The sequence below is a fragment of the Excalfactoria chinensis genome, chromosome 13, assembly GCF_039878825.1.
Source record: "Excalfactoria chinensis isolate bCotChi1 chromosome 13, bCotChi1.hap2, whole genome shotgun sequence".
NCBI classification, from domain to species: Eukaryota; Metazoa; Chordata; class Aves; order Galliformes; family Phasianidae; genus Excalfactoria; species Excalfactoria chinensis.
Genome location: NC_092837.1, coordinates 7,994,855 through 8,020,929, shown reverse-complemented (window position 1 = coordinate 8,020,929; position 26,075 = coordinate 7,994,855). Strand labels below are relative to the sequence as shown.

Genomic DNA, 26,075 nt, shown 5'->3' with positions numbered 1-26,075 from the left:
ATTAACATACTGCCCCTCTGCTGCCATCTGTCACATGGCAACAACATGAAATGGAATATTGTTGGGAAGGTTCAGCCTCTGCTGCCATCCCACCAACATCCACCTCTGATGTTGTGAGGGACTGTCGCTGCTGTCTGTACTGCTCATGGACCTTCAGGAGACTCCTGGGCTCTGTTAGCTCTTTCTGTAAGGGCTGGATTGAAGGTTCAGAGCAGCACTGCAGTCACGATGGTACACTGCCTTTTCATTTCTTGTGCTACAGGTGTTTCTGTGATTGTGTCATGTATCACAATGGTCACCAAAATAATCCCAGTACAATATATTGCTTGTCTCTCTTACATAATTTATCTGTATGAACAAAAGGTTAAGGTAAGGGTTCTGCTGTGCAACAGCGCGATAGGTTTCTGCATGATGTGACTGCAAAGAAGAGTCCTGCTACATGCCTTAATCACAGCCAAGATCTAAAAGGATCTACAGGGCTCATCCTTTGTTTTCTTGTGCGTTGTTTTTGTTTTCTTCAGTGCTTTGGCAACACTTTCACACATATCCACCTAATCACTGCGGGACCTTGTTTTTTGTGTAAGTAAAATGAATTTCACCTTGGAAAAATGAATTCTGTTTTGTTTGTCTGATTATGAAAATATATGCTTCTAACTTTTTTTTAAATTCAACTTTAACACTAAGTCAGTGAAAATAGAAGGTATATTAAAATCATTAGAGACTGAGCTCCTGCTTTTACGTGCGTTCATTTTCTCCTGTGCTAAGTCTCCTGAGATCTGTAGACAGTCAGTGCCAAGATAACGTTGGCACCATTTTCTTATTGCCATGGTGATCTTCAGCTCTACTGAATACTCAAGGGAGACGATGGTATTTTAAAGCAACTAGAATTTTGGTAATTAAAAAGGCTGGAAGGAATAATCTTTCTAAACTTTGCCAGCTTGGGTAAATAAGGATAATGAATTATGTCTGAATAGGAAAGCTATTAGTCTGCTTTACTTGATTAGTACAGAATAATAGTCAGCTAAAAAGATAGCAAGAGCTGGAATAGGGGGCAGGTAGTGGCTTCAGCCGCTTACCCCCCTCCTTGTGATATCCCCGGGCAGAGACCTTCAGTGGTGTTCCCAGCAGGCACAGCTGGGAGGGATCTGCGGGCAGTTCTGATGTTGGGGCTGCTGTTTGGGACTGCTCTTCTTTGTGCTGCCCTCGCAAATACAAATTGTACACACTACTGAAGGCAGTGCGTTGTATTCCCTGCAGTGTCCTGGTTTTCAGTTCAGTAAGGTTACAGCATGAGCCAGCATGTTGAGTGATTTTGAGATGTTCTCAACTATTCCTTCTGCCTTTTTTTGTGTGTGTTTTTGGTTTTTTGTGGGTTTTTTTTTGGCCACTTCTATATATGACCCTTCTAGAAATACTGATCGCTGCACAAAGACTGTGTAAAGTACTCAGAGGACAGTCAGATACCTGCTGACATATTACTCTTTTTTTATATATAATGTGGTGAAATCTTCATACTTGCATAACTTTGACCTGTTATTTTGGGTCAGATTTAACCTTACAGCTGCAGGGTCTATTCTTGCAAAGCTCTGTATTGGTTTCAGTAGTTGGATAAAACATTATTTTCGCAAGCATATAAGTGTTTAAGACAAAACCTACCTTGTTATTTTTTTTTACTATAATTCAACACTTTGTCAAAAATACAGATGGTGTTGCCTGTTGCTTTTAATTCCTTGTGTCTGTATGTATGTGCTCATTGTTATCAGAAATTCTTTGTGAATATTGCTTGAGATTGAGAGGGGACGTTTTTAAGTATTTCTTTTATAATATGTGAAATTCAAGTTTGGTAAGGTACAAAGTATGAAAAGAAAGGGGGTTCTCTTTGAGTATGCAGCTTAATCTTGTAAGTCTGAAAGAAACGCATCATGCTTATTTAACATTAAAAGAAACCTCAGTCTCTTTTGTACATTGAAATAAAAAAGTCCTTATCAGGCTTGAGTTGAAGACCTACTAACACAGAGCTCCCACTGCCCTGGTTAGTCTTAGAGATGCATAAATGCCATACACTTCCACATGGTATTGCTGTGCCTCTTGCTGTCAGTAGTCATTAGGTTAAAGGCTTTAGGTGATGCTAACTGGAATGGTACATGCTGACTCTCTAGAAAGAAATTCCTTTCTGAGCACATGAGGCAGGAAACAGAGCCATGTTAGAGCATGTCATGGCTGGAGAGATCTTGGAGATAACCCGTGTCTTATTTCTGCAATTCCATTTTGGTAATGAGGGGATGACTGTGAAAACTGATTTGAAAGGTTTGGGATTAAATGTGAAATTTGTGTCAAATAGGCACGTGGATATTCACAGGTTTCCCTTTCTGAATATGTCAGTATAAACAAGAGATAAGAGTTAGAGTTTTGAGCAGCATCACCACTGTGGAAGCAAAGGTTTGTGGACAGTTCAGCACAGTCAGCTAATGTAGAAAAAAGTCTGCATTTCTGGAGTGAGTGTAAAGCAGGTGTTGTGCATGTGTACATCCACCCACCATTTCTCCCCCAGTTCATCTGTAATCATCCTGATTCGCTTTGGATGCTACTGCCTGATCCCATTCTCTGCCAATATGTGTAACAACACAATTCTGCATTTGGAGAGGTAGGTGGATTTGGACAGCTCTGTAGCAATTCATGAGGACGCAGAGTAACTGTCCCCAAATGGTTCAGTCTCTAATTAGTGGGCACAGAGCCTTGCCAAGAAATGTATTTTTGGCAGAGCTCCACTTCCACTGGGTGGGTCAGGATTTTTCTGGTTATTATTTCTGTATTTCAGATTATTATTGCTGTATGTGATTGATTTAGTTCAATTAAATATAATCCTCCAGTTTGTTGTTTAGTATTAGAGTAAATGGAATTAATCTTAGCAGTGATTTTTTTTCTTTTTTGCCTGATTTTTGTTTTGTATTGTGTTTGGGGTTTTTTTTGCTTTGTTTTCGTATTTTAAAATGTTTTGATGAAAGCAGTTATGTAGGTAAATTGGAAGCACGCCAACTTATGTAGTCATTTACTTTGTTGTAAAATTATTTAAAGAAAATAGTCTGACTGTGCTCTGAACTGACTGCTTTACAAAAGGCCAAGCGTGCTACCTGGCTCTGAGTTAGAATTGCAGTAAATAAATACGAAAAAGTCTCTGTCTGGTTATTTTTAGCTTAACTATACTTCTTTTCTTCTTATTTCAGTTCAAGATGAGCTGAGAACTGCAAATAGCCTAAATTAGTCTGTAACATTTATAACTTGTTAGGTTTCCTGCTTTGGAAAACATTCAGGAAAATGATTATATGTGGTATTCATCTAGAGGTTGATGAGTTTGTTATAATTATGAAGGTAGATGTAATGAGATGAAAACATTTCTTCAGCTCTCCAAAGAATTTCTTCTCTCCGTATTGCCACTGGGTTAACTCTTTTCTAGCCAAACAGTTGTTTAGCATCCACTTCTAGCTGTTCTGGGGAGTTTCCTCAACTCCTCTGTAGGAAATTGATTGGCAGCACTGGTATTAGCATTTATAGGTGATAGCTAATTGAATTTTGTATGCACATGGGTGGGTAATAAAGACCCCTTCACATCTCATTTATTAAGACAAATCTCCAGTGTAATTATCATTTTACCATTATTTAGCGTGCATAATAACTCTTTGTCTGTTGAACGGTGTTCTTGTTCCTTCTGAAGTATAGACTGCATTGAGTTGTAAGACTATCTCCAATCTTCATCTTGTACAGAGTTACAAATTCCTCTTCAGCAGTTTGGTTTGTGCTTATTTTTATCTTTCAGAAAGTTAATTTGTATTGTTTCAGCTTGAAGTCTTTCAGATAATTCAGGAATTCCTAGACTGACTTCAAATATATGGTAGGCAGTATGAAGCATTTAGCCAAGGAAACTGGGAAATATACATGCATTCAATGTATTGCTTCCCATACAGGGAGCACTGGTACTGAGGAATCTGTGAGGCTGTGTATATTTACTGTTTGAATGCTTGAAATCAGAGTATGAATAGGTTAGAAACTGCTCGTTTCTTGTTTTCTTGATGAATATTTTTGTTTGGATGATAATACTTTTTAAAACATGTAATAGTGTGAGCTGCACCCTAAAGATCACCCAGGGGCAGGGACACCTTCCACCACACCGTGTTGCCCAGGGCCCAATCCCACCTGGCCTAGAGCACCTACAGAGATGGGGCATCCACAGCTTCTCCGGGCAGCCTGTGCCAGTGCCGTGCCACTCTGTGAGTAAAAAAATCTGCCAAAAACCCAATCCCATCTCCCCTCTTTTAGATTATAGCTGGTACTGCTTATCTTTTCACTATACTCCCCGATATCTCCCACATGCTTTATTACTTCTAACTCTGATTAGGTATTAGTTTTGTCAATCAATATTATATACAATGATAAATCTTAGATTCTTTTAGGATTGTATTCAACTACAATTTCAAACACTTCAGCCTTGCGACCTTGAATTGCAGGTTTAATATCTTTCCCCAAAGTCCTTCTTTCACCAAAGATTTCTGTGTTGCTTATCTTTCCTGTGTGCATTTCTGTGTTAGTAATTTGTATGCTTACATACCACTGTCCAAATGTAGTTTGAAGGAGCATCTGTGAGAACTGTTATGCTACTTATTTTCATGTAAGAAAAGATCTAAAGAGGTGGATCCAAGACTGGCAAAAGTTTCCATCATTTTGGTTGATGAACTCAAAATGTTTTTCTCTCTTACTGATCATTTTATGATAGCACTTACATATGTACTTCTATAAATCAGGATATATACATAGAGGCACACATCCTTTCTGAATGTGCAGTTTTCATTAATCTTTGCTATAATTAGACTTTTCTGCTTTCCACTTCTCCATGTGGTTGTTTTTTTCCCTGTTTTCAGTTTATTTCCCCCTCGCTGCTTCTCTTTTTGCATTCAAGCTAAACTGCTTCCTTATTTTTAAACTGCCTGGACATCTTCATCTTAAAGTACAGCAGAAGGTACACCCTTCCTTTCTGTTCCATGCCTACTGTACTGTAGTTTTGGAAAGGTCACAGTTGACTAGTTTATGGTGGTCATGATTTTTAAAGGAAGGCAGGGGTCAGGGGTATCTTTCTGCTTTTATACATCTCCACTATACCTGTAAAACTGGCAGATTCTGGAGTCTCATGTATGGACTATTCTGGTATGAATTTCCGTAGGCACAGCATAAATTTCACCCACAATTGCAGGGTGACTTTCACTGTCTAATGAGATGTTCAAGAGATCAGTGGAAGAAGGAGCAAGAGTTCTTTTTCAAGACAGAGTATGTTCCCTTCATTCCTAGTTGTTGCTGTTATGTTTTTCTGAAGCTTCCCAAAAATGTCATCTGGAATGGAGTGTTTTACTGTCTTGCTGTAGATATCCAGTCATTTTTTACTTTCTGTGCTTCTAGTAATGTCAAGCCTTGATTTGCAGCCTGTTATGGTGCAAAAGACATTTGTGTTGTTCACAACAAGCTGACATCACTACCTGATCCAAACTGTTACTAAAGAAAGAAGAAAACCAGAAGGCATTTAGAGAGAGACTAGTCAAATGCTCTGCTAGGTTTTAATGTGTTTTATGAGATTGCCCTTCTTGTGCTAGAACTATTTCTAAATAAAATATAAAGAATCTTTGCTTTTTTGACCTTCTGACATGCTTTGTATTTGATCTCTTGGTTTGATTGACTTGATTTAAAGTGATGATATGGCATAGAAAAAGGGAGAAAGTAGGGTTTTTTTGTACTGACTTAAACAGTAAATGTGTATTTACAGTCATAGAATGAAATGTTGACTCTGCTGAGATAATGCATTTGAAGTATGTGAAAGATTTGCTCAACAACTTTTTTGTGCTTGTAGCTTAGTATGTGAGTAGGAGCACTGTGAGAGACTTAGCAGTAGCAGAGGCTTTCTCTGCTATTGACAGTTCAGCTGAGGCTTAGCTAGAATATGCAACATTGAGGTTTGGGAACTAGACTCCTTATCTGTGCAGTTGTTGAAAATGAAAGTAATTGTCAGTGGCAGTCAATAACACTGGGATGGATGTAGCTGTGAGAGTACCTTTTGCAGATATATCCACGCCAGTCCAGCTTATTCAGAAGGCAAAAGACTGTTTTATCTCCTGATATTACAGCTACTTAAATTTCTTTTTTATTTTACCTAGCACAATATTTTCTTACAGCCTTAGTTTTTTCTCTCCAACTTAAAAATTAAGGATGAAGTCACAGGCAAAATGAGTTTGTGCACTGGTTTGTATTATGCCTTGTGAGCAAACTGGTATTATATTTACTTAAGTGTTGGAAGTGATATGAGTTACCTGTTGGGTTCTGGGTTGTTCTGTAAAAGATGTGTTTTTTCAGTAAGTTTTCACTTCAGAAATACCCATAACTTATCTCGGGTTTTGCATTAACGTCACCTTAGTCATTGAAGATCAGGTTTTTAAGTGATTGAAGATATAGATAGCTTAGTTTGTGAAATGCATAAGCAGCTAAATGCCATTGGTGTTAATGTTTCTCAGTGGTAGCACAAACACGTGGACAAAATGACTTTTTTTCAAAGCATGTTGAAGAACTGCAGATTAATTTCCTACAAAAAAAGCTTGCTGCAAAGCTGTACTGCAGAAAGCTAATAGTTGATGATTACTACAAGATTTCAGAAATGAATCTATTCTCTATATTTTAGTACTATTTTCTTCTGTATAATTCTTAAGTCTGTTTCATGCAAGCCTTGTAAGTAGGGATTTATAATAGGCCTGCATTTGTATTTGCTAAAATGCTTAGGTTCTGAAATGGCTAGTGCTTTGAATAGAGATTGACTTGTAAGCTTTCCTCTTCCAGTAAGAGTATATCATAAACACTTATTATTTTAAAGGTACTGTACATTTTTGTTAAATTGATTAAATGTGTAAGTCACTCCAAAAGTAATGCCATGGAAACTGAAACAGATACAAAGAGTACAGTAGCGATATTTGATAGAGAAAATACTCAGCAATTAGATACTATTTTCCAATAGAGTCCTCATCAAATTTTTAGCTACAAAACACTGTTATTCACTGCAGTCGCCACCATTAGCTGTGCATTTTCAATGGCAATGAACAAGAGCCTTCGTGCCGCTCTCATAAAAGTCCAGTACCATGTCTATACCAGTGGAGGTGACCCACTATCACCACTGCTGAAACATGCCACCCACCACCTCACTATGTTTACATCAGCTGTTTGGTCTCCAGGAATGTTCCATAAGCATTGATGAGTGTCAATGAGTGCAGTGTTTTATTCAGGGAAGAATTCAGTTCCACACTTTTTCTCCATATGCACTTTCATGTCAGTGCCCCTCTGCTGCCGTCTGTCTTATGGCAACAAACTGGAGTGGAATATTGGTGGGAAGGTTCAACCCCACAGTCATCCACTTCTGATGTTGTGGGCCAACATAACAAAAGTGGAAGCATTACAGAGCAGCCCTTAGAGCACAGCAGTACAAACTAACAACAGTAATTGAAGACAATTCATTTAATTTCTTCTGGAGGATAGTTGGTGGTGACATTGTAGATGGTTTGATTTCAGTAGTATCTGAAATCTGGTACTTAAGAATAAAGCTTTTAGCTTAAATGTGTTGGCATATTTTTTCTTTTCAATGTTTAACAAAAAGTGAATAAGGAGAAAAGGAATGTTAACTGCCTGTGTACCTTTTTCTCCAATTGGCTTTTATTTTTTTTGTTTCAATGTGGAATATTTAGTATCATGGAAATTTTGCCAGAACTTTAAATAACCTCCTAAGAGAAAATAAATGCTGTGAAAACCAGGCCATTTAAAAGACCAGTAAAAATGAAAATTTCATTGGAGAGTCCTCCTGTCCCTGCCAAAGTGACCTTGGTTGGTGGAAAGATGACTGAGTGCTTTCCTGGCTGTGCCTGACAGCAGCGCGATAGCAGCACATTTGACAAATCGCTCACATTAAAATGGGGGGCACTTTCGGCAGCACTGGCGTCCCTATCCATCAGTCCTGATTACTACACAAACGTCAGCCATGGCACAGAGCGCATTTGTCAGAGAGAGTAAAAAGCAGTTGTTAGTAAGAGCACTACCTGTCATACTAATGGACTTAGGCTTGCTGCATCCTGACTTGCAGGAGCCAGCAGATTTGCAAAGTGGCTTGACCAGTACTTTTAGAAAAGACATTCTGTTTGTGGAGTGCAATGGGATAATTAAACAGGGAGGATTACCAACTTTGGGAATGGATGATTGAAAAGTTTCTTGAGCGCTTTGGCTATCTGAAGCGTAGTTGGGATTCTGTTCTACAGAATGTTTAATGTGGTAGGGAATCGAAATGAGTACTGTTAAAATTATTCAAAAATCCTAACACAAGTGAAGATGTATTTTAGTGGAAAATAGGTCTACCTTAATTTTCTGCTTGTTTAATTTTGCAAAGAGAATCCTTTGAATATGTGTCTGCACAGTTAAACTTGAGATTTGAGCTTTCTTTTCATTGTTTCGCACCTTTAGTCTTCTTGAAATGCTCTTCTTCAAGAACAGGTGGAATGTACAGTAACCACCCAAAAAAAAGAAACACGTGTAAATCTGAATTCTCTCCAGTGTAGTGAATACAGCAAACATCAGATGCAGATAGTCCGTATGTCTATTTCTGTTAGTATGACTTTTTTTAAGGATTCTGTATATCTTGATGATAAAAATGTCCTTAGTCTATAAATAAGCTTATTAATACCTTTTGACCAGATGAGCAGGTTTCTCAGATTTGCTCTTCTTCTTAAAGATTCTCTAGATCCTATATATTGTATTCATCACTTTATTACATCTTGATAAGCATTAAAATCTGCTTTTTTATTGATAAAAACAGTGGCTTGAGAAGTTGTTTCTGTTAGCATGGCCTTGCTCTGCTCTTCTTTCTTCTGAGTGGCTGTTACCAGTTGTGGATGTATTTGTATTAACAAATACAGATTTTGCTTAGTTAGAAAAGAATGTATCTACATGTTATTTATTACTGGAATTTCCACGCAGCCAAAAACATACCACAGACTGTATTCATGGAACCATTCAAGCTTTGCAATAAACTCCTTGAATTTTGATCTTCTAGAACAGTGCAGATCGGGGCCATTCTTAACTCTTCTGGAAAGCAGACACATTTGTAACATTTTTCTGCCCAAAACATGTCAGTTTGGATAAGAAATAAAATTCCTGGCAGTTTTCTGACTACTCAGAATGAACCCTGAGCAGTCTGTCAGATTCTCAGATTGGCTGGTCAGTCTTAGGAAGTAGATATGGAGTTTGAAACCTGTAGGAATTTTCTGGAGTTTCTCTTAAGGCAGCGTGAACAATTTGTAAGGCAAATTCTGGCAGACTGTCATTGAATCTGTTGAAGGCAATAAACTGTGGCAACTGAGTTTTCCGACTAACTCTAATCTTCACCAGTGAGCTCCTCTAACAGTATTTTCACTACATTCCACTGCATATTGGAATACAATTACTGGGATATATGAGGAACGATTAATGCTTAATGATTGTTCTGGGGACTGTTAAAGAAGCCCTGAGGTTCATAGATTATAGCATCATTACATCTGAGAAGTTAATAAGGAAGGAGTATTGTCAACAGATGATTTCAGAGGCTTTTAAATAAAGTTCAGTAGTGTAGAAAGGAAACACGATGATGATAGTCCAACATTTGAATGTTAATGTCAGGTACAGCAGAAAACTAACAGAGCTGTGGGAAACTGGTAAGGAGAACTGATTGCCATGTAAAATAGTGGACACTTGGAAACTCTTCTCTTATAGTAATGGGAAATGTCTTCAAGTATGAACCGTGAGTTAATGAAGTTGTACTTCGATTGCTGAATCATTTGCTTCAGCGTTTTCTTTATACATATCTTATTGACTCTGTTACTTGGACATTTCATCCCAATCTTACATGTGCTTTATGTATTTGCTTAGTCTGTAAACTGTGAGGAGAGTCATCCTTTGGCACGTTGTGTGTAAGTATAAGTTGTTAATTGCTTTAAAGACTTTTTATGGCATAACCAACAATAGTGTTTAAAAACCTGAGTGCCTACATTGATTCAAACGTCAGAATTGGAGAATTTAGCCTTAGCTGATCTTCCTTGCTCTAGATCTATAAATGTGTCTGCTTTTTCAGACTTTTCTATTTATATTAAAATTTCAAGGAGACGGGCAGATATTGAATGTGTCAGAGTTCACTGCTAAAAATCGATATTTTGTAGAGGACAAGTCCTTTGTTCAACATACTGTGTTTTGAACAAACATTAGTGGAATCATAAAAATTTGCACACTTCTGTTTGTACATGGCTTCGATGTTTCCTTGAAAGGAAGATGTTCTTTTTCTTGAAAGTCTCATTATTTATTCTGTAAATTTCACATTTTCTCTCCTTGCTAGCATACTCACCTGTTGTAATAAGCTACTTGAAAATAGTGAAACAACTGTCTCTGTAGTTGTACTAGTCCAACTCCTCCCTAGGTTTTTATGAGAAGCACTGCTTGCTTGTGCACATCAGTTCATACTGTGTTCAGAATAGCTCACAAAGCATTATTAAGGCAGATGGAGAAAAACCATGAGACATTCCGCAGAACAGCAATATTCTCTAATCAATTTATATACTTATTCTTAGTAGCATTAGATTAGTTTGTCATTTCTTACAACAGTATAAATTTATACTTTATGAACATGTGCAAAATTGACGAGTTAATTAAGGAAATTAGAAATGCTTTCTTGTATGGTTTGGCCCATCTGATTGGATAACAGGAAGATATTTCCTCAAGGGAGCAAAAAGATAAATGCTCTATTTATCTGTATATAAAAATGTATGTGTATGAAGGAATATTGTCAATAAATGTAAGATTCACTGACAGTTTTGCTCTTTTTTACACTGCTCTTGTACAAGCTTTGTAGTACATTTTGTTAAAAATAGAGTAGAAGAGGCAAAGAGATCTTCAGATGTGACAATTGCTTAAAGTGATGTTTTCAGTGATGGAAAAGACAGGAGTTCCCTAAGGAAGGAAGAACAGCCTTACGGTTATTTTATTCTCTGTATGTACACATCTGAACAGCTGGAGAGAAGGCTGCTTGAGATGGGAATCATCACTTCTGACAATGATTGTTTTGCCTTTCAGTTACCTCTCTCTGTACTTTTTTAAACTGCTGCTAATTTGCAAGTCTCTTTGATATATTTTTTAATGATTTAGTGTGGATTTTTATTATTTTTATTTTTTTTCCAAAAGACGTGAGTGAAAAGAAAATATTCTGGAGAAGGTGAAATTAAGTTTCATTGAATATCAAATTCTTAAATATTCAGAAGAAATTTGTTTGTCAACACTGATGTGAATTTTAGGAATGTGATAAAATGGGCATTGCTGTGATTAGATATTGCCAGCTTTTCTACCCTTCACATCTATCCTTACTGAATTTCTACAGAAAAATAGGGATGAGTCTATGGAGAATTTTCTGAAGAAAATTTCAAGCACTAATTCTGTAAAGGAGGGAACTGTAATCTTATTACATTAAGTCTATTGGTATGATAGACTGTTATTAAATTTACAAGAATACTTGGTGCACAGAGTATTTTTCTGAATGAAGAAAACATATTTTCTCTATCTTCTAGTCAGATAATTTTGTTGGCTAATTGGTTGTTGTTATTGGGTTCTTTTTTTGTTGTAATTTCTTATACTGTTGCAAAGTTGCGCTGATTTGTCTGTCAGAAGGGACGGCCTGTATTTGTTTCTAGTCTCTCTGCCTAGTTTATATCCATCCTGCAAAAGAATCTTAAGGTTTCTGAATTTAACTTTATTTTTCTGAAAGCAACAAAGAAATAAGATGTGATTTCTAGCTCATCAAAGTAATATTCTTTGAAAGGATGCAGAATTATCTCAATGATGGTGTCTCTTCCCATCTCTTCCTTATCCTCCTTTTCCTGAATATCTTGTAGATGTATGTGTGAGAAAAAGATGTCTGTAATATTTTGTTCTGCTACAGATACACAGCAGTACTGATCTTAGGTATAGGACTCCTTGACTGCACAATTGCAGTAAACTTTGGGATGAGAGCCATGTGGGTACACTCGTCTTTCTACCAAATTAAATGACAAAATTAATTCGACTTAAACAGGTAAGAATTTCTCTGTGAGCAGTTAGATGGTCTAGTGGAGTTCTGTGCTGTTTCCCAAGGCTTCAAAATAATTCCCATCGGGCAAAATTTGAGCTGCTTCTGAGGGCAGGCAGTGTGGTTATAGTGGAAATGCAGGGGTGTGCAACAGGGAGCAATGAAACTGCTTGGAAATGGACAGCACGAGTTGAGGTTGCTCATTCCTGAGCAATATGGGACAGAAGGCAATTGAAGACTGAGATAGCTGGTGCCTGAGCTGTTTAGTAGATCTGTCACGCATACAGTTAAGGGCATCTACCAGAAGAGTTACTTCTGTTGAAAAGCTAGTGATGGAGCATCAAGGTGGCTTTGCTATTGGAGTCATGAGCGAGATGAGCACATTCTCCCTATGATAGTGGCTTTGAAATCTTAAGTGAACAATTTTTTTCCAATGAGGCAAAATTGTCTATTTGTGAAAGCTCCAGGCAGCCCCTTCTGCACACTGCACACTGTTCGTGGAGCACACGACTGCTCAGGAGATTGCTCTGTGTGGGGCTGGCTAAAGAAGTTTGCTGCTTGTGGCTGAGCTCTCTCTAACAAGTGACATTCTAACTGGGGCAAACCACTGTAGCTAAAGGTTCATCTGTATCTGGGTAAGCAGCAGACTGCAAGCAAGACTTCAAAGAAACATCTCTTTTTTTTTTTTTCCCTCTTTTTTTTCCTTTTTTAACTACACAAATTTACATCTCAAGAAATGACAGATATTTAAAAAGTGAAAGTAAGTGGGCTGTTGTCTCTGGTTTTGTTTCTGCTTTGATAAACTAGTGAGAAACGTTAAGAAATAATGAATAAAGTAGTTCAGCACAGATGTATCTCTAAATAAGCATTAATAAAGCAGTAGAAATCAAATAAGTTTTTGTAGAGACAGAATATTTAATTGTGATACAAACATTAATCTGTAACCATATCAAGCTTCATTTCTTCCAAGCTCTAGATTAAAATTTCAGTATCTGATTCTAATCCTAATTACGTGATGTTTTGGAGGTAGATGAGGAGCTTTGGTACTGAAATATTTTAGTGCCAGATTTAATGACAGATATTGGTAGTTTGCCTTCAGTTCCAGTAAAGTATGAGCTGAGTAGCAGCCAGCAAGGCTGACTGCACTAAGATGTTAGAGTGGGGCAGGAGGATTTCAGATTGACTCATCTGAGAGTACCAGTTCTAAAATGACACGCTTAATCCCCATGAACAGGGGACTTGGCAGTGCCGTTTACATGTTCCCTCCTAGTAATCTGAAAAGTAGCCATGACATTGGCTCCAGAGGGAGTTGCTTGGCAGCTTTCCCTGTGTGTATGTGAGAAAGAGAAGAGGGAAGGTGCTGTAATTAGTGACAATAGAATCTGGAGAGGGAATACAGAGGAAAAAGCTGAATTTTATTAAATTAAATGTTTTCATCAATAGCTTAGCAACAAACAACATGAAACACTGAATACACTATAAGTCATGACAAAAACTGGCAGTGGTTTTCATGGTAGAAAAATAGAAATGGCTTATAAGCTAATTCCACTTTAAAAATATATTTGAGAGCTACTGTAGTTACTGGTAGTGATGTTACTGCATGTATATTCAAGTATTGTACTTTTTATTTCTGATTTTTAAATAGAGTTCATTCTGTTAAAGTAATATCTGCACGGCAGGCTGTGTATTTCATGATGATTATTTTGCTTCCCAGCTATATTATGCTCCCCAAAGGCATGCTGTGCTAACCTACAAGTTCACTGTTTATGTCTTGTTGTTTCTGAATAACTAGATGAACTAATAATAACCTGAAAGTATATCAAAAATGCACTTAGCATGAGGAAGGTAATGATGTCTTTATATTTTACTTGAAAATTTTAATCTGTGAATTAAAGCAGTGGAAGCTAGAATGTATTATTGCAGGAGTTAATGTGAGCTTCTAGTGTGCAGACCGGCTGTACAACACAGTAGGAGGAAGGTGCTTTGCATCTGCTAGTTGTCTTCCCAGTGCAATAAAGAACTGCAGTTTTCATCCTTCTAAGAAAGTGTGTCAAGTCTTCATCTTGGAAAACAGATCTCCAATGAGATTTCTGGAAGTGAAAAATAAATGGCACCAAGTTACTAATTTTCTCTGTGTACTGAAGTGAGACGGCATTGTTTGCATGGTTCTAACCTGTGAATGGAGACTGACTCTATTTTGCATGTCCAGAAGGTGTTATTAGGTAGCATAAATGAAGAAATAAGTTAGTAAGCATAAGTGGTAAACACCACTGAGTGTTGAAAGCCTAGAATAAGTTTTGGAGTAACTTGACTTGTAATTTCATAGCATTGCTTATTTGCATGCAAGAACTGGCTTACTTCTAAGGCAGTCCTGTAGTCATTACTTGTGAAGAAAAACGTAGTGTATATGGAGTATTGGTGTATGTGAGTTTCTTCTTTACGTTGTAGCATTTTCCATCCAGGCTCAAGGTATTACAATACCATCAAAAGAGACACCCCAGATTTGTAACAGGTGCTGTCAGTACAACCAAAAATGCTTAATACATTTCTCTGAAAGTACTGACATGTGATGAAAGAAAGCAAGCTTTTTATTAGCAAATTCCTGAATGGTGACTCTTTATGGCTTTCTGAAGTGTGCATTCCTCTTCACTTGGTCTATTCATTAACTATTTAAAATAAGGTGGCACATCATCTGTTTCCTTGTCACTTCAACATAAACTGGAGGATGTGAGGGAGGGGGGGGGTTCCTTTTTTTTCTACAGCTTCTTATGCAAACCATATTTTTCCTCATGTTTGTTTTTTTTTGTTTTTTTTCTGAAACAATTCTTTCTTCTTTTCACTTGAAAACCGAAATGGTAGGAACTATCATAAATAGCATTTGTATCACAATGTACTACTGATAGGGTGTTTTGAAATGTAGTGTATGTTTGTTGTCTGTGTGATTGAAACGCACACCTAATATTTTTATTATTTTTTTCTTTTCTTTGGAGTAGATCTGAGTTAATTTAAAGGAGTTATGATCCTTGTTTTTTAACTATGAAATAAAATTTAAATACCACAGTCTCTTAGGATTGCCAGCTCTGAAGTTTGTAGTCCTTAGGAAGAAAAACACTAAATAATAGTCAGGAATGAATGGCTCGCTGTGCCTTAGGGCAGGGTTCTTTTCAGTGTCTTTTCGTGGTGGTGGTTAAATTACTATAGAACATCCCATCTGGCACATCAGGCTGAAATCCTTTCTCAGAGTACCATGTGCCTTTGTATGCTGTCCCTTTTAGCTAAAGAAAGAAATTGGATTTGGTTCTTAATTCACTTGCAACAACTCTATGTTGGCTGGGCTGCTCCGTATCTACTTTTCTTACCTTCACAAAATTCATGTTTAGCAATTGCCTCCATGTCATTTTATATCAGTTAAGCTGACAGATCTATTAATTTCCTCTTCTTCCCCTATCCCTTATTTTGTAAAGGCAGATATTGCTTTCTGTTCCTCTGGGACACTTCATCCTCTGAATGTTCTGAGATGGCCACTAATTGGTTAGATTTTTGTCTCTTCAAGCATCTGGTTGAAAACTGCACGATTGGTTTGGTTATTCTTAGCAGTAATATCTGATACCAAAATACTCTATAATCTACTGATACACTTCTAACATATTATTGTACCCAATTTATGATTACATTATAATGTTTTAAGCATAATGTACTGACTTCTAGAAGTAAAAAGCAAAATCAGAGTTCAACAACTTTGCTCTGTTTTTTGTCTTAAGTATATCATTTCTTTCCTCCATCATAATTTCTCTCATGTTTTATTTTTCATTTCTAATGATCAGCAGTGAAAGCAGGAATTGATAACCTTACTCTATTAGTAACAGCAACGGTATTGAAAAAAAGAAAAATTTGTAATAATGTAATATGTAAGTTGTCAGGACTGAAAAGAGGTTCCAATAATTAAAGTTTACAACAAGCAGCATGAGTATATACCTCATTTTGTTATAGAAGCTGACTTGACTTGGTATATATGCATCTAGAACACTGAAAGTATTATCTTAAACATGCATTGCATGTATGGAGTACTGTGGTATCCACAGTTCTTTTGTCTGTACTTCTTGCGATCTACTGTATAAAGTCAATATAAATTTAATTAAAGACAAGAAACTTGAGAGAAATGTTTTGGGCTGGGTTGGGTGTTTTTTAATTGTTATTTTTTAAAGCCAAATGCAAAAGATGAACTCTGAGTCCACTTGTCCTTAAAGCAGTTAAGCACATGTTTACCTCTTTGTGTGGGTGTTCATCATTCACTGAAAGGAGACTGCTTATACTTCAAACCCTTTAGCAAGGCTGTTTGAAAGAAAAGCTTTGATCCCCTAGTAACTACATAGTAGTAACTACGTATTCCTGCTAATTTGGGTTTTGAAAATTTTTTTTTGTCGTTTTCAGAGTAATCAAAAATTATCAACAGGCCTTATCCGGAAAATATAGACTGTTCTGTAAATCATTTTTCATGATATTTGCATGGGAAATGTACATGCCACATATTATCATATTTAGCATCATTCACTATGAATGCTTTTACATTAACTTCTTAATAGAGTTTTAAAAGTCTGTCAGTTTTTGGTAATTGATATAACTGTATCAATTCGTGTGTAAACTTATTAATCCAATCCCTATGCTTACATTCTTCTGTTAATAACACAGTCTGAATATGTTAGTAATCTCCATGTGATTTTTCTCTGAATTATTTTGAGTTCCTCATTTCTGGTAGTAGCAGTCTTGAAGTATTGGTGGCAAGAGCAGGACTTGAATAGAATAAACAGATTCTCAGGCACTGATAAGATTTCTGAAGCAGTATTCTGAAAATTTCTGTTCTTATGCTGTTGCTCTTTGCTACGTGATTTGATCAACACCACATGTGGTCGCACTGTAAGGTAAAGGACTGAACTGCCATAATTTTTAGCCAATTTTAGAAAACAGCTGGTGTTCTGTAGGGAATTATGGCTTAATATTAACCATTGAATTATTTAAGTAAGAGAACTTAGCACTAATTTGAGAAGGTTTGTCTCATGCTAAGAAAGTTGTTTCATAGCTTATTTTAAGAAAGGAATTTCCTCATGTTTAAATGTACTAAGGTATATAGAAAGTAAGGCCTTGGTATATTGTGTTTGTTTGTTTGTTTTTCTCTTTGTTGCTGTATGTGCCCAGGTAGGAGCAACAGCTCAGCAACAGGATGAATTTTCCAGTACATTGAGAAGCATTAAGCAGCAGAAGAACTCATAGATTCATTTTATACCACTCATGTCCTACTTAGCACTGAATAACGCCAATGGGGCAGGGAAGAAAGCAGTCTGGCAAATGTACCATTCATGCCCTAGGTGACTCTCTGGAAGTTCTCGAAGTGATGCATACAGACATCCCCACTGTTAGAATCTTCTTAGGCCATTTTTCCTGTTTCTCACTCTTAAGCTGTATTCTTACTTAAACATTCTGATTTCCATCAATTTGTGATTCATAATTTTATCTCATGTTTCGAGCCAGAGCCTTGTTTTCTGTAATGATTTTGTTATAGCATGGCTAATTGTCTAGAAAGATATTCTTTCATTTGTCACTTTGTCTCATTTATGTTAGGGAAATGTAAGAAAAAACATTGTCAGGAAATTATGTGGCTCAAAAAAGGTCTTCACTCTCATAAAGCAGGTGTGATGTCTTGTACTGTAGCGCGAACCATCAGTTCTTACAGTCCTGCCAGCAGGCACCTGGGTGAGAGAAGTGTACCAATCTTGCTCTAGGATGTCAGTCCTAGATGATAACATTTTAAGTGAGACACAATTCACAGTGATACAGAATTGACCACAAAGTTGTATAGGCTTATGTAAATCCTGTTACATTTTCCTGACAAGGACAGATGTTCAGTGGGGAAGTAACTTGTCAAGCCTACTGAATTTTAGAATCAGGATCATTTGGAAGAGCTCAGATGTCATTCTAAGGAAATAAACAGGAAGATGTGCTACAGAGAAGCAATATCAAATTTAAAATGGCTGGAAGGATATAAATGTAATTAGTGGAACACATTTTCATGACTAGTAAAATTAGCACCCATTTATACATGTTATATACTTGAACCCTTGTTGACACCCAAGTCTGGGAAAATATATCTGCTAATCAAAACATGTAATTATATCCTATGAAGCTGAAGTAACACACTGAATCTTTGCACTTTGTGGTGTTAATGATTTGGGAAACTCATTTCACCCGATCACCTCAGTTTGTCCTTCCTCGATACATTTCTGTTCCCTAAAATAGTAAGGTGAGAGCCATGCTAAAGCGATTAAATGTTAGATGTGCAGAGGAGTGAACATCACACAGATTATTGGATAGTATTGATATCATTACAGATGAAAGTGGTCTTACCGGTATAAATATCTCTGGTTGTAAAATGAGTAAAGCAGAATAAATTAAGTATTAACTTGCTGGAAAATTACAATTCCTGCAGACCTTTAGTACAGTTAGGGAGTTGATAACTTGTCGTTTCCCACTGGCATGACCTGTGGTAGTTGCTTTGAGAACTGATATCTATGTTTAATTGAAGACGATGTTGGTCTAACACACACTTGCAAAAACAACAGAAAACTGTGGTGAGGAGGAAAGAAATAGGAATGTAGAATTGGGAGAATATACAGGAGAAAAAATGCTCAGCAAGTTGTAGAATTGTGACAGGTGAATGATTTCAGTGTAGAAAAGCAGCTGTTTTAGTCTTTACTGAAGAATGGCACTGTCAGTGAAAGGTATGCTGCCATAGCTATAGATACTGTTCTCCTTCGTTGTCTATTTTGTATATGCTGTTGTGTATGCAGAAACTGGAATTGCATGGTGGGGAGGCAAGAAGGGTTTTGGGGGGAATTTGGCAATTCTGTGCAATAGAACTGTTTTCTTCTATGCTTTAGATGACTTCTGTCTATTCACTGGAGACTGTTTCTGGATAAATTGATGACCTGCACTCTATCTTTTTACTCAATCACTTCTATGTACAGAGTGCCAGTAGTATTTTCAGAATAGCACTTATGATAAGGGAAAAAGTAGGCATAAACGGCCTGCTGAGAATCTATTGATACTCCTTGTTCTGTTGATCTGAAGCCTTGCCAACACAGCAACTCAACTGCCCGCTCAGTGAGCAGGTAGAGCTAATCAGAGCATTGCTCTTCCTCAGAGATAAAAATAAGAGTTGATGACTTGAGGATAGAACGAACAGGAGCAAAGACATCTTGTCATTACTGAATCTTGTTCTCACAGCTGTCTTAACAGAACGCATTTGATAAACTGTGATTGACAAAATATTTGAAAACTGCAGCTTCAAGCTGAATTCATGGAGCATGTGAAAGCAGATAGGCTAAGCAGCAATAGAAGCAGCAATAGCCTTATGAGTACACAGAGCTGTCAACGTGCATGTAACTTTTTGAATTTAAAAACAGATCTATAGGGAAGCCTCGAATGTCCTGATATGATTAGAAAGATCATGACTGAAATCAAGCTTTCGTTTGAAGCTAGGTATTTATGAAATATTTTTGCCTGTTTAAATTAGTGTAAAACTTAGTGTAATTTAATTCAGTGCTGGAGAAGGGTTAAAAAATAAATAAAAATAAATTAAAAAAAAATCAGATACTAACTGATCTGAACTTCTAGGTCTTCAATTTTCTCCGAAAAAAGGCTGTTTGTTATTCCACGAAGTTATGGAAATTAATGATGTTAACTCTGCACAAATATTGGGATGATTTTCAGAGGCTCTCTATTATCGTAATTTGGTTGCAAAATAAGCTGTACAGGACGCTGCTCGTGTTCCCAAAAGCAGAATGCTGTGGTGGCGAGCAGGAGAGTGCAGCAGATCTTTTGCTTTGTAAGTGCTGTCATTAGACTGCAGTACCAGCTGATGCATTTGTTGCTGTTCATGCTACCTCACATTTTCATTTAAATTCCTGTGAAGGAAAGGTAAGAGGGGAAAACAAATTATACTTATTTGCTCTTCAAGTAAGTTCTTGTTAGGAATAAGACTTTGAGAGAGAGAACATTGGGGAAAAAATGCTTCTGTATTCTCTACAAAGCATTGCTTGTCCGTTCAGTCTCCATCAGACTTCAAAGGGACATATTCTCAGGATTTTAATGAAAACACAAATCAAGTGGGAATAACTAAAAATACACTGAAAATGAAAAGCAAACTAGTTCTCTCACCACATGAATCGGTGTTTGTAGTTTAAATAGAATATATATTGCAGTGTTTTTCACATCATAAATATTCTTCTGGTACATGCAGAAAGTATTTTCTATGTTTATTTACTTGAAAATGTTCTCCCTTTTGAGTCATTCTGTCTGATGCTTCCTAACTGTGCACAGCATGAACTTGTAATGTGTTTATGTATGTTTGTCTTCTCCAGGCAGTTTTTCTGACTCTTAAATAGACTGCTTGGTTTGTAGAGACCAGGCTGGGTCTTTAAGACTAGATTCTGTCTGTCAGTGAATGGATGAGTATATCTGCTACCAGTATATGTTTGTATGCAAGAGCAAGCAGATTCTATGATGTGTAAGGTGAACAGAAGCTGTTGCATTGAAAAGCTGAATTGGTTTGTTCTTTTGAGTGTGATGCTGTCTCCCTCTGCACTTAGTCTTTCCGTTCATCTAGCAAACTGCATCTTGGCGTTTTTTAAATGAGCTGAAGAAAAGAAGACGTGCAGTGAACTGACAGTTATTTGTATGCCAGGGGTTGTCTAGGGTAGTGAAGACAAAGACTGTAGTGAAGACTCTCATGATGCTGAGTGACTGGGTAGAGCAGGTGAAATTCATAATTGATGAGGAAATGTGTTGGGCTCTCAACTGTCCTTATTCAGGAAAGCTATGGCAGCACAACTGCAATCGTGCAAAAGAATAGCCACTCAGTATCATAGTAGTCTCCATAGTAGCCTATCTTCTTCCTACAACATGCACTATGAATTAACAGGGAGTTTATGCAAAGAACAAAACAGGAGATATCTGCCATTGTATAGAGGTGTGGGATGTCCATACCTGGAACATTACCATGTTATGAATTCTCATCATTCTGTTTGAAGAGCAATGTTACAAAACAGCAGGTGGCATGAGTGAGTGACATGAGTTATGCATAACATGACATAGCTCCCTTGTGAGGAATGACCTAGTATTTTAATAATGTTGAGTGCTGAAAACAGTGATTTGTGACAATTGTCTGCACAGGAATGAGTGGCATAGAGAACGTCAATATATAATGATTGTTCACTACTTTTTTTTCTTGTATGAGAACTGTGCAACATCAAATTAAACTAACAAATAGCAGATCATGTATAAACTGCAACGTGCTTCTACAAATTACAAATTAATTGAAAACTCTACCTAGATTTTTTCACTATAGACCTTGCTGTAGAAAGAGAACAGAGATCAGTAAGTAAAAATAGTCCAGAGGTGGCTGAGGCTATCAATTAATTAAGGTAACAATTTAAGAACAAGCAGTAGCTCTTAGCAAGAGAGAGCAAAACTGCATAATGAGGGGATCAGATACTGAATGATACTGAAGTTAGTGCATTGGTAACAGCTTTTTTGTTTTCTTCTGGAAGACGTGTTTAATATTTCTAGAGCATTGACTTGATGCTGGGCCTCCTTGTTGGAAGAAAGAAGCATCTGGTGGGCCCTGCTGAGTGGGACCTTTGGCTCTACAGGGTGCAGTTACTTTCTCCTTGCTGGTCCCACAGTATAGTGGTAGGGAAGGAATGGATGTAAGAGCAGTTACAGCCTTTCCTTGTTAGCATTTCTGTGGAACTGCAAGACGACATCCTGTAGGTCTTGTCCAAGTGCCTGACCAAGTGGAACCCTGTTGGGATGCAAGGGAAATGAAGTGAGTGTTAAATAGTAATGGAATGGTGAAAGCAGAGGTTCTGTTTCTGTCCAGGACGATGTGAGAAGTAAATGAATCTACTGAATACTGTTCCGGGAACGAGGTGCTTATGTGAGCATTGTGTATGTTTCAGAAGACAGATTTTGGTAATACAGTGCTTGTATTTGTAGCTACATCAACATTGATTTTGAATTTAGGCTGAGATGTAATGCATTCATCTTGAAAATAATGTATGTAAAGCAGATGTATTTGTGTAGGAGCAGAAGAAATTCTGGACATGGGGAATTTGCATTTTAGAGGATCATGTAAGAAGAAAGTGTGGTGAATTCACAGGGATTTTACTTATTCCAGCTGTGAAATGTGGTGTATGATAGGGCATAAAATTAACTTAACGATCTAAAGATTTACTTACAAAAGTATTCCTTTTTTAACTTGACAAGACTGGATATTGTAGGTCATATCTATGTCTGATGACTGCAAAATCCATTACTATCCCTTTGAGATTTTTATTTTTTTATTTTTTTTAATAGAAGACTGTACTAAATCTGAATAATAGCCTAATAAATAGATTAGTTGGAACAATGGTTCTCTTGAGGATGTTGGATTCAGAGTGTAACTGCTAGAGATAACCCTAAATGCAATTAGGTTTAACTCCCTGTGAGTGTCAGAGCAAGGTAATACCCATGGAGACTTCTCTTCAGATGACACAGTTTTAAAAGTGACTTAACACTGAAGTAATTCCTTCCTTTGGGCACCGGCAGCAATTTTTTTTATTTATTTTTAGGGTTGTTTTTTTTTTTTTTGTTTTTGTTTTTTTTTTTTTAACATTATTGAAGAAACAGAACTTGAAAACATACTTTTGTGCCATTAGTGTTAGATGTTTCACATGAAAAATAAGGATGGTTCAGCTGCCCTGGTGGGAACAGTTGCCATCCTCAACTGTGCTCTTTGCAATTGTAAGGAATTAATATCAGAAGGTGGCTGCAGGGAGGGATCAAGAGAAAGTAACTGATCTGGCCACATACACAAGCTTCTGAAGGATACTGTAATAACATGGCAGTCAACACACTGTTGATGGATTATTTTTGTTTTATTCCTTCTTGAAGCAAATTAAAACAAAGAGCTTGAAACAAAAATCAGTGCATCAAATATTGTAATATTTGCATATTGTAGTGAATAATATGACAGTATGACAGGAACAATTATTCAATTGTATGAACCACAGAAGAGTGGTGGTCATAGAATGAATTCAGTGCTTTATTTCTTGATATATTCCTACTTGTATAATAAATAAATACAAAAAAAGTAATTTTGTTAATTTTATTAACATCATCTTGTTTTACGTTTGGGGGGGAAAGATACGGAAAAACCAAGATGATGAGTTTATATATGTATTTTTTATAGTTACCAAAGTTTTTGTTTCTTTGGTCACTGTACTCCATATTTCATGTGTCTGATTCGCTTGCATGTTGTTCATGGTATTGTTTTTTAGTGGACAATTACTGAAAGTCTGCTGTTTTGCATCCTTAGTGTTAAATCAAAAGCGTGCCATCAAAAGTAAAGAGGATATAATTAGACAGGAGCCAAAACACCTGAAAATGACTTACAGTAGCACTGCATCAAACTTTAATTTCATCAGACATTTAGGCAGTTTAGTAAATGGTATCTGGTTTTTATTCATTGTGGAGGTTTAACTTGTCTCTTAGCATTACTATTTACCCTGAAAGCCAGCAATGTAAAACTCAGGGCCAACGTTCTCTCAGATTATTACTATTGCAAGCAATTTAGGTCAGAAACATTTGTGCTCCTCATAAATAGCAAATACACTGTCTTGCACCTTTTTCTATTTTCTAAACCATGCAATACCTTTGGCTTTGCATCAACATTTTGCTATTTGGTTTTTGTTTTTTTTTGTTATTTGGTTTTGTTTTTTATTTTGTTTTTTGCTTATAATAAATTACTGTGATATATACACAATGGATTTTAAGTGTTGATTTTGGTGATTCCTGGCTGCAATCTTAAAGTATTATCTTATTAAAGTTTTAAGCATTTGGACCTGAAATATATCAAGTTGAATCCTCTTCTAGTGAGGCCTTAAAAGCGGTGATAAATGAGAGCTGAATTAATTATTACAGTTCTTGTCCTTCTTGTTGGTGTCATGTAAATGAATTAAAAGTAGGTTTTATGTCAGTTTATTATCTCTGGAAACTCTTGTTTGTTTGTTTTTTTATTGTGATGTTGAATAATACTTTTCAATGAATTTTGTGCTTTTCAAATGGAAGGGGTCTCTATAATTACATCATGTTTCCAAAGTTCAGCTATATTTAAACTAGCTATAAAACAAAATGCCTTATTATTATTTTTTTAGCAGAAAATAAGATAACTTAAAGCTGAAGTAATGGGATTTTTTATTTTTTTAATGTGTTTAAATCTGGCTTCTTAAAGCTGGAAGGTTTCATGGCATGATGAAGAAAAACAAATGCTGTCCTTGCAATACTGCATTTTCACTGCATCATATCTGGTTGAGATTTAGCAAAATGAGCCCAGTTTTATTGATAACCAATGCAAACATCCACATGATACTGCAATAAACATGTAAGAAGTGATTTCCAATAGCTGAAAGTGTTTCCCAATTGCGTCATAAGAGTCTGGTTTTAGATAATAAAACATATTTTAGAGAAATGCTAAAAGTTGCATTATTAATTATAATGATTAATAGATAATAAACCTAAAATAACATACTATGATCTTAAATATGTACTGTGCAACGTATTTGCAAAATTCTCACAGACATCTTGATCATAGATTCATAGAATCACCAAGGTTGGAAAAGACCTAAAAGATTATCCAGTCCAACTGTTCACCTATTTCTAATAGCTCTTGTTGACATACTTTATACAGACTTTGATGCACTGCCCCTTTTCATAATGAGTGATGCTGACAGTGAGCATATGTACCTCCTGAAAAGCAGCCTTTCACCAGTAGTACTACTACTCAGTATGTCTCTGTAGGAGTAAGTAATAAGAAAATAAATTTCTCCATCTCTATCTTGATAAAAATGAGTGGTTTACTTTTAATTATTCGAAGACATATTGGGTGGGAGGAGGTGAACTATTCTATTTGGTATTACACCGACACTGAATGGAATAGAGGGGAGCCATCTCTAAAATGTATTTGTTTTATTTCATTTAGATTTTCACACACACCTTTCTGAGAAATTGAAAGACAGACAGACAAGCTGGCAGCAGCTGGCTGAGACAAAGAACTCTCTAATACGTAAGGTTTTTATCTTGCTTAAACTGTATTGCTTGTGAACTTAGATCCTAGTTTAGAATTTGTGGGGTTTGCAGATTACTTTAGTTCTATTTTCTGTTTTTTATGCATTGTGGGATTTTTTTTCCTTATTTTCTTCCTGGGTATTTATATTCTGTTGAATAAGTTGTCTCTATTTCTCTTTCATTTTTGCATATTGCCTCCCTTACTGAACTAACTGGGGGCAGTTTGGTATTTGGACATCTTCAGTGGGTGGGGAAGGAGCAGTGGTTTCCCTGTGCTAACATTGCTTCATGGGACTGAGCTTCCTCATAGAGGAAAAATGAACTAAGATGTGTAAAAGCTGCCAGATTTGGATACAACAGGCTTGAGTTAAAAACAATACCCTGCCTATATTTGGCAGTATTTTCCACAAGGTCAATTATGTATGTTTTATCTTAGTGTTTAAAGCTTGCATGTGTTGGACATTGCTTCAGAGTTTCTTAAACCTGACTTTAATGAGAGATTTAAAAATAGCTGTGTTCCTGTTGGTTTGGATATTTTTGATCCAGGATTTACAGATTTAGGCAGTCATGCTTGGTGTGGCACGTGGCGTTTTGTAATTTAGGGACTGTGTAAAACAGAATGAGTTTCCTTAGTGGTTTTTTGTTGTTTTCTCTTTTGTATGTATTCACTGACTGACAGCTTTTTCTGAAGTACTGCTGCCGTGTCCCACCCTGCCCCTTCTTGTTTCCCTGAGGGCAAAACTCCTTTGGGAGGAGGAGGATGTTCATA

At 36.6% G+C, this 26,075-nt stretch overlaps 1 protein-coding gene across 16 annotated transcripts in view; it reads left to right on the top strand.

Annotated features, from left to right (window-relative positions):
• Positions 1-26,075, top strand: part of TENM2 (teneurin transmembrane protein 2) — a 564,904-nt gene that overhangs the window by 275,699 nt on the left and 263,130 nt on the right. For 10 of the 16 annotated variants that reach the window (XM_072348383.1, XM_072348379.1, XM_072348378.1 and 7 more), the window contains one exon: positions 25,221-25,304. The exons of the other annotated variants lie outside the window; for them this stretch is intronic. In XM_072348383.1, the coding sequence (XP_072204484.1) occupies positions 25,221-25,304 (84 nt within the window). The remainder of the gene's footprint in view (positions 1-25,220; positions 25,305-26,075) is intronic. 16 annotated transcript variants of the gene reach the window in all.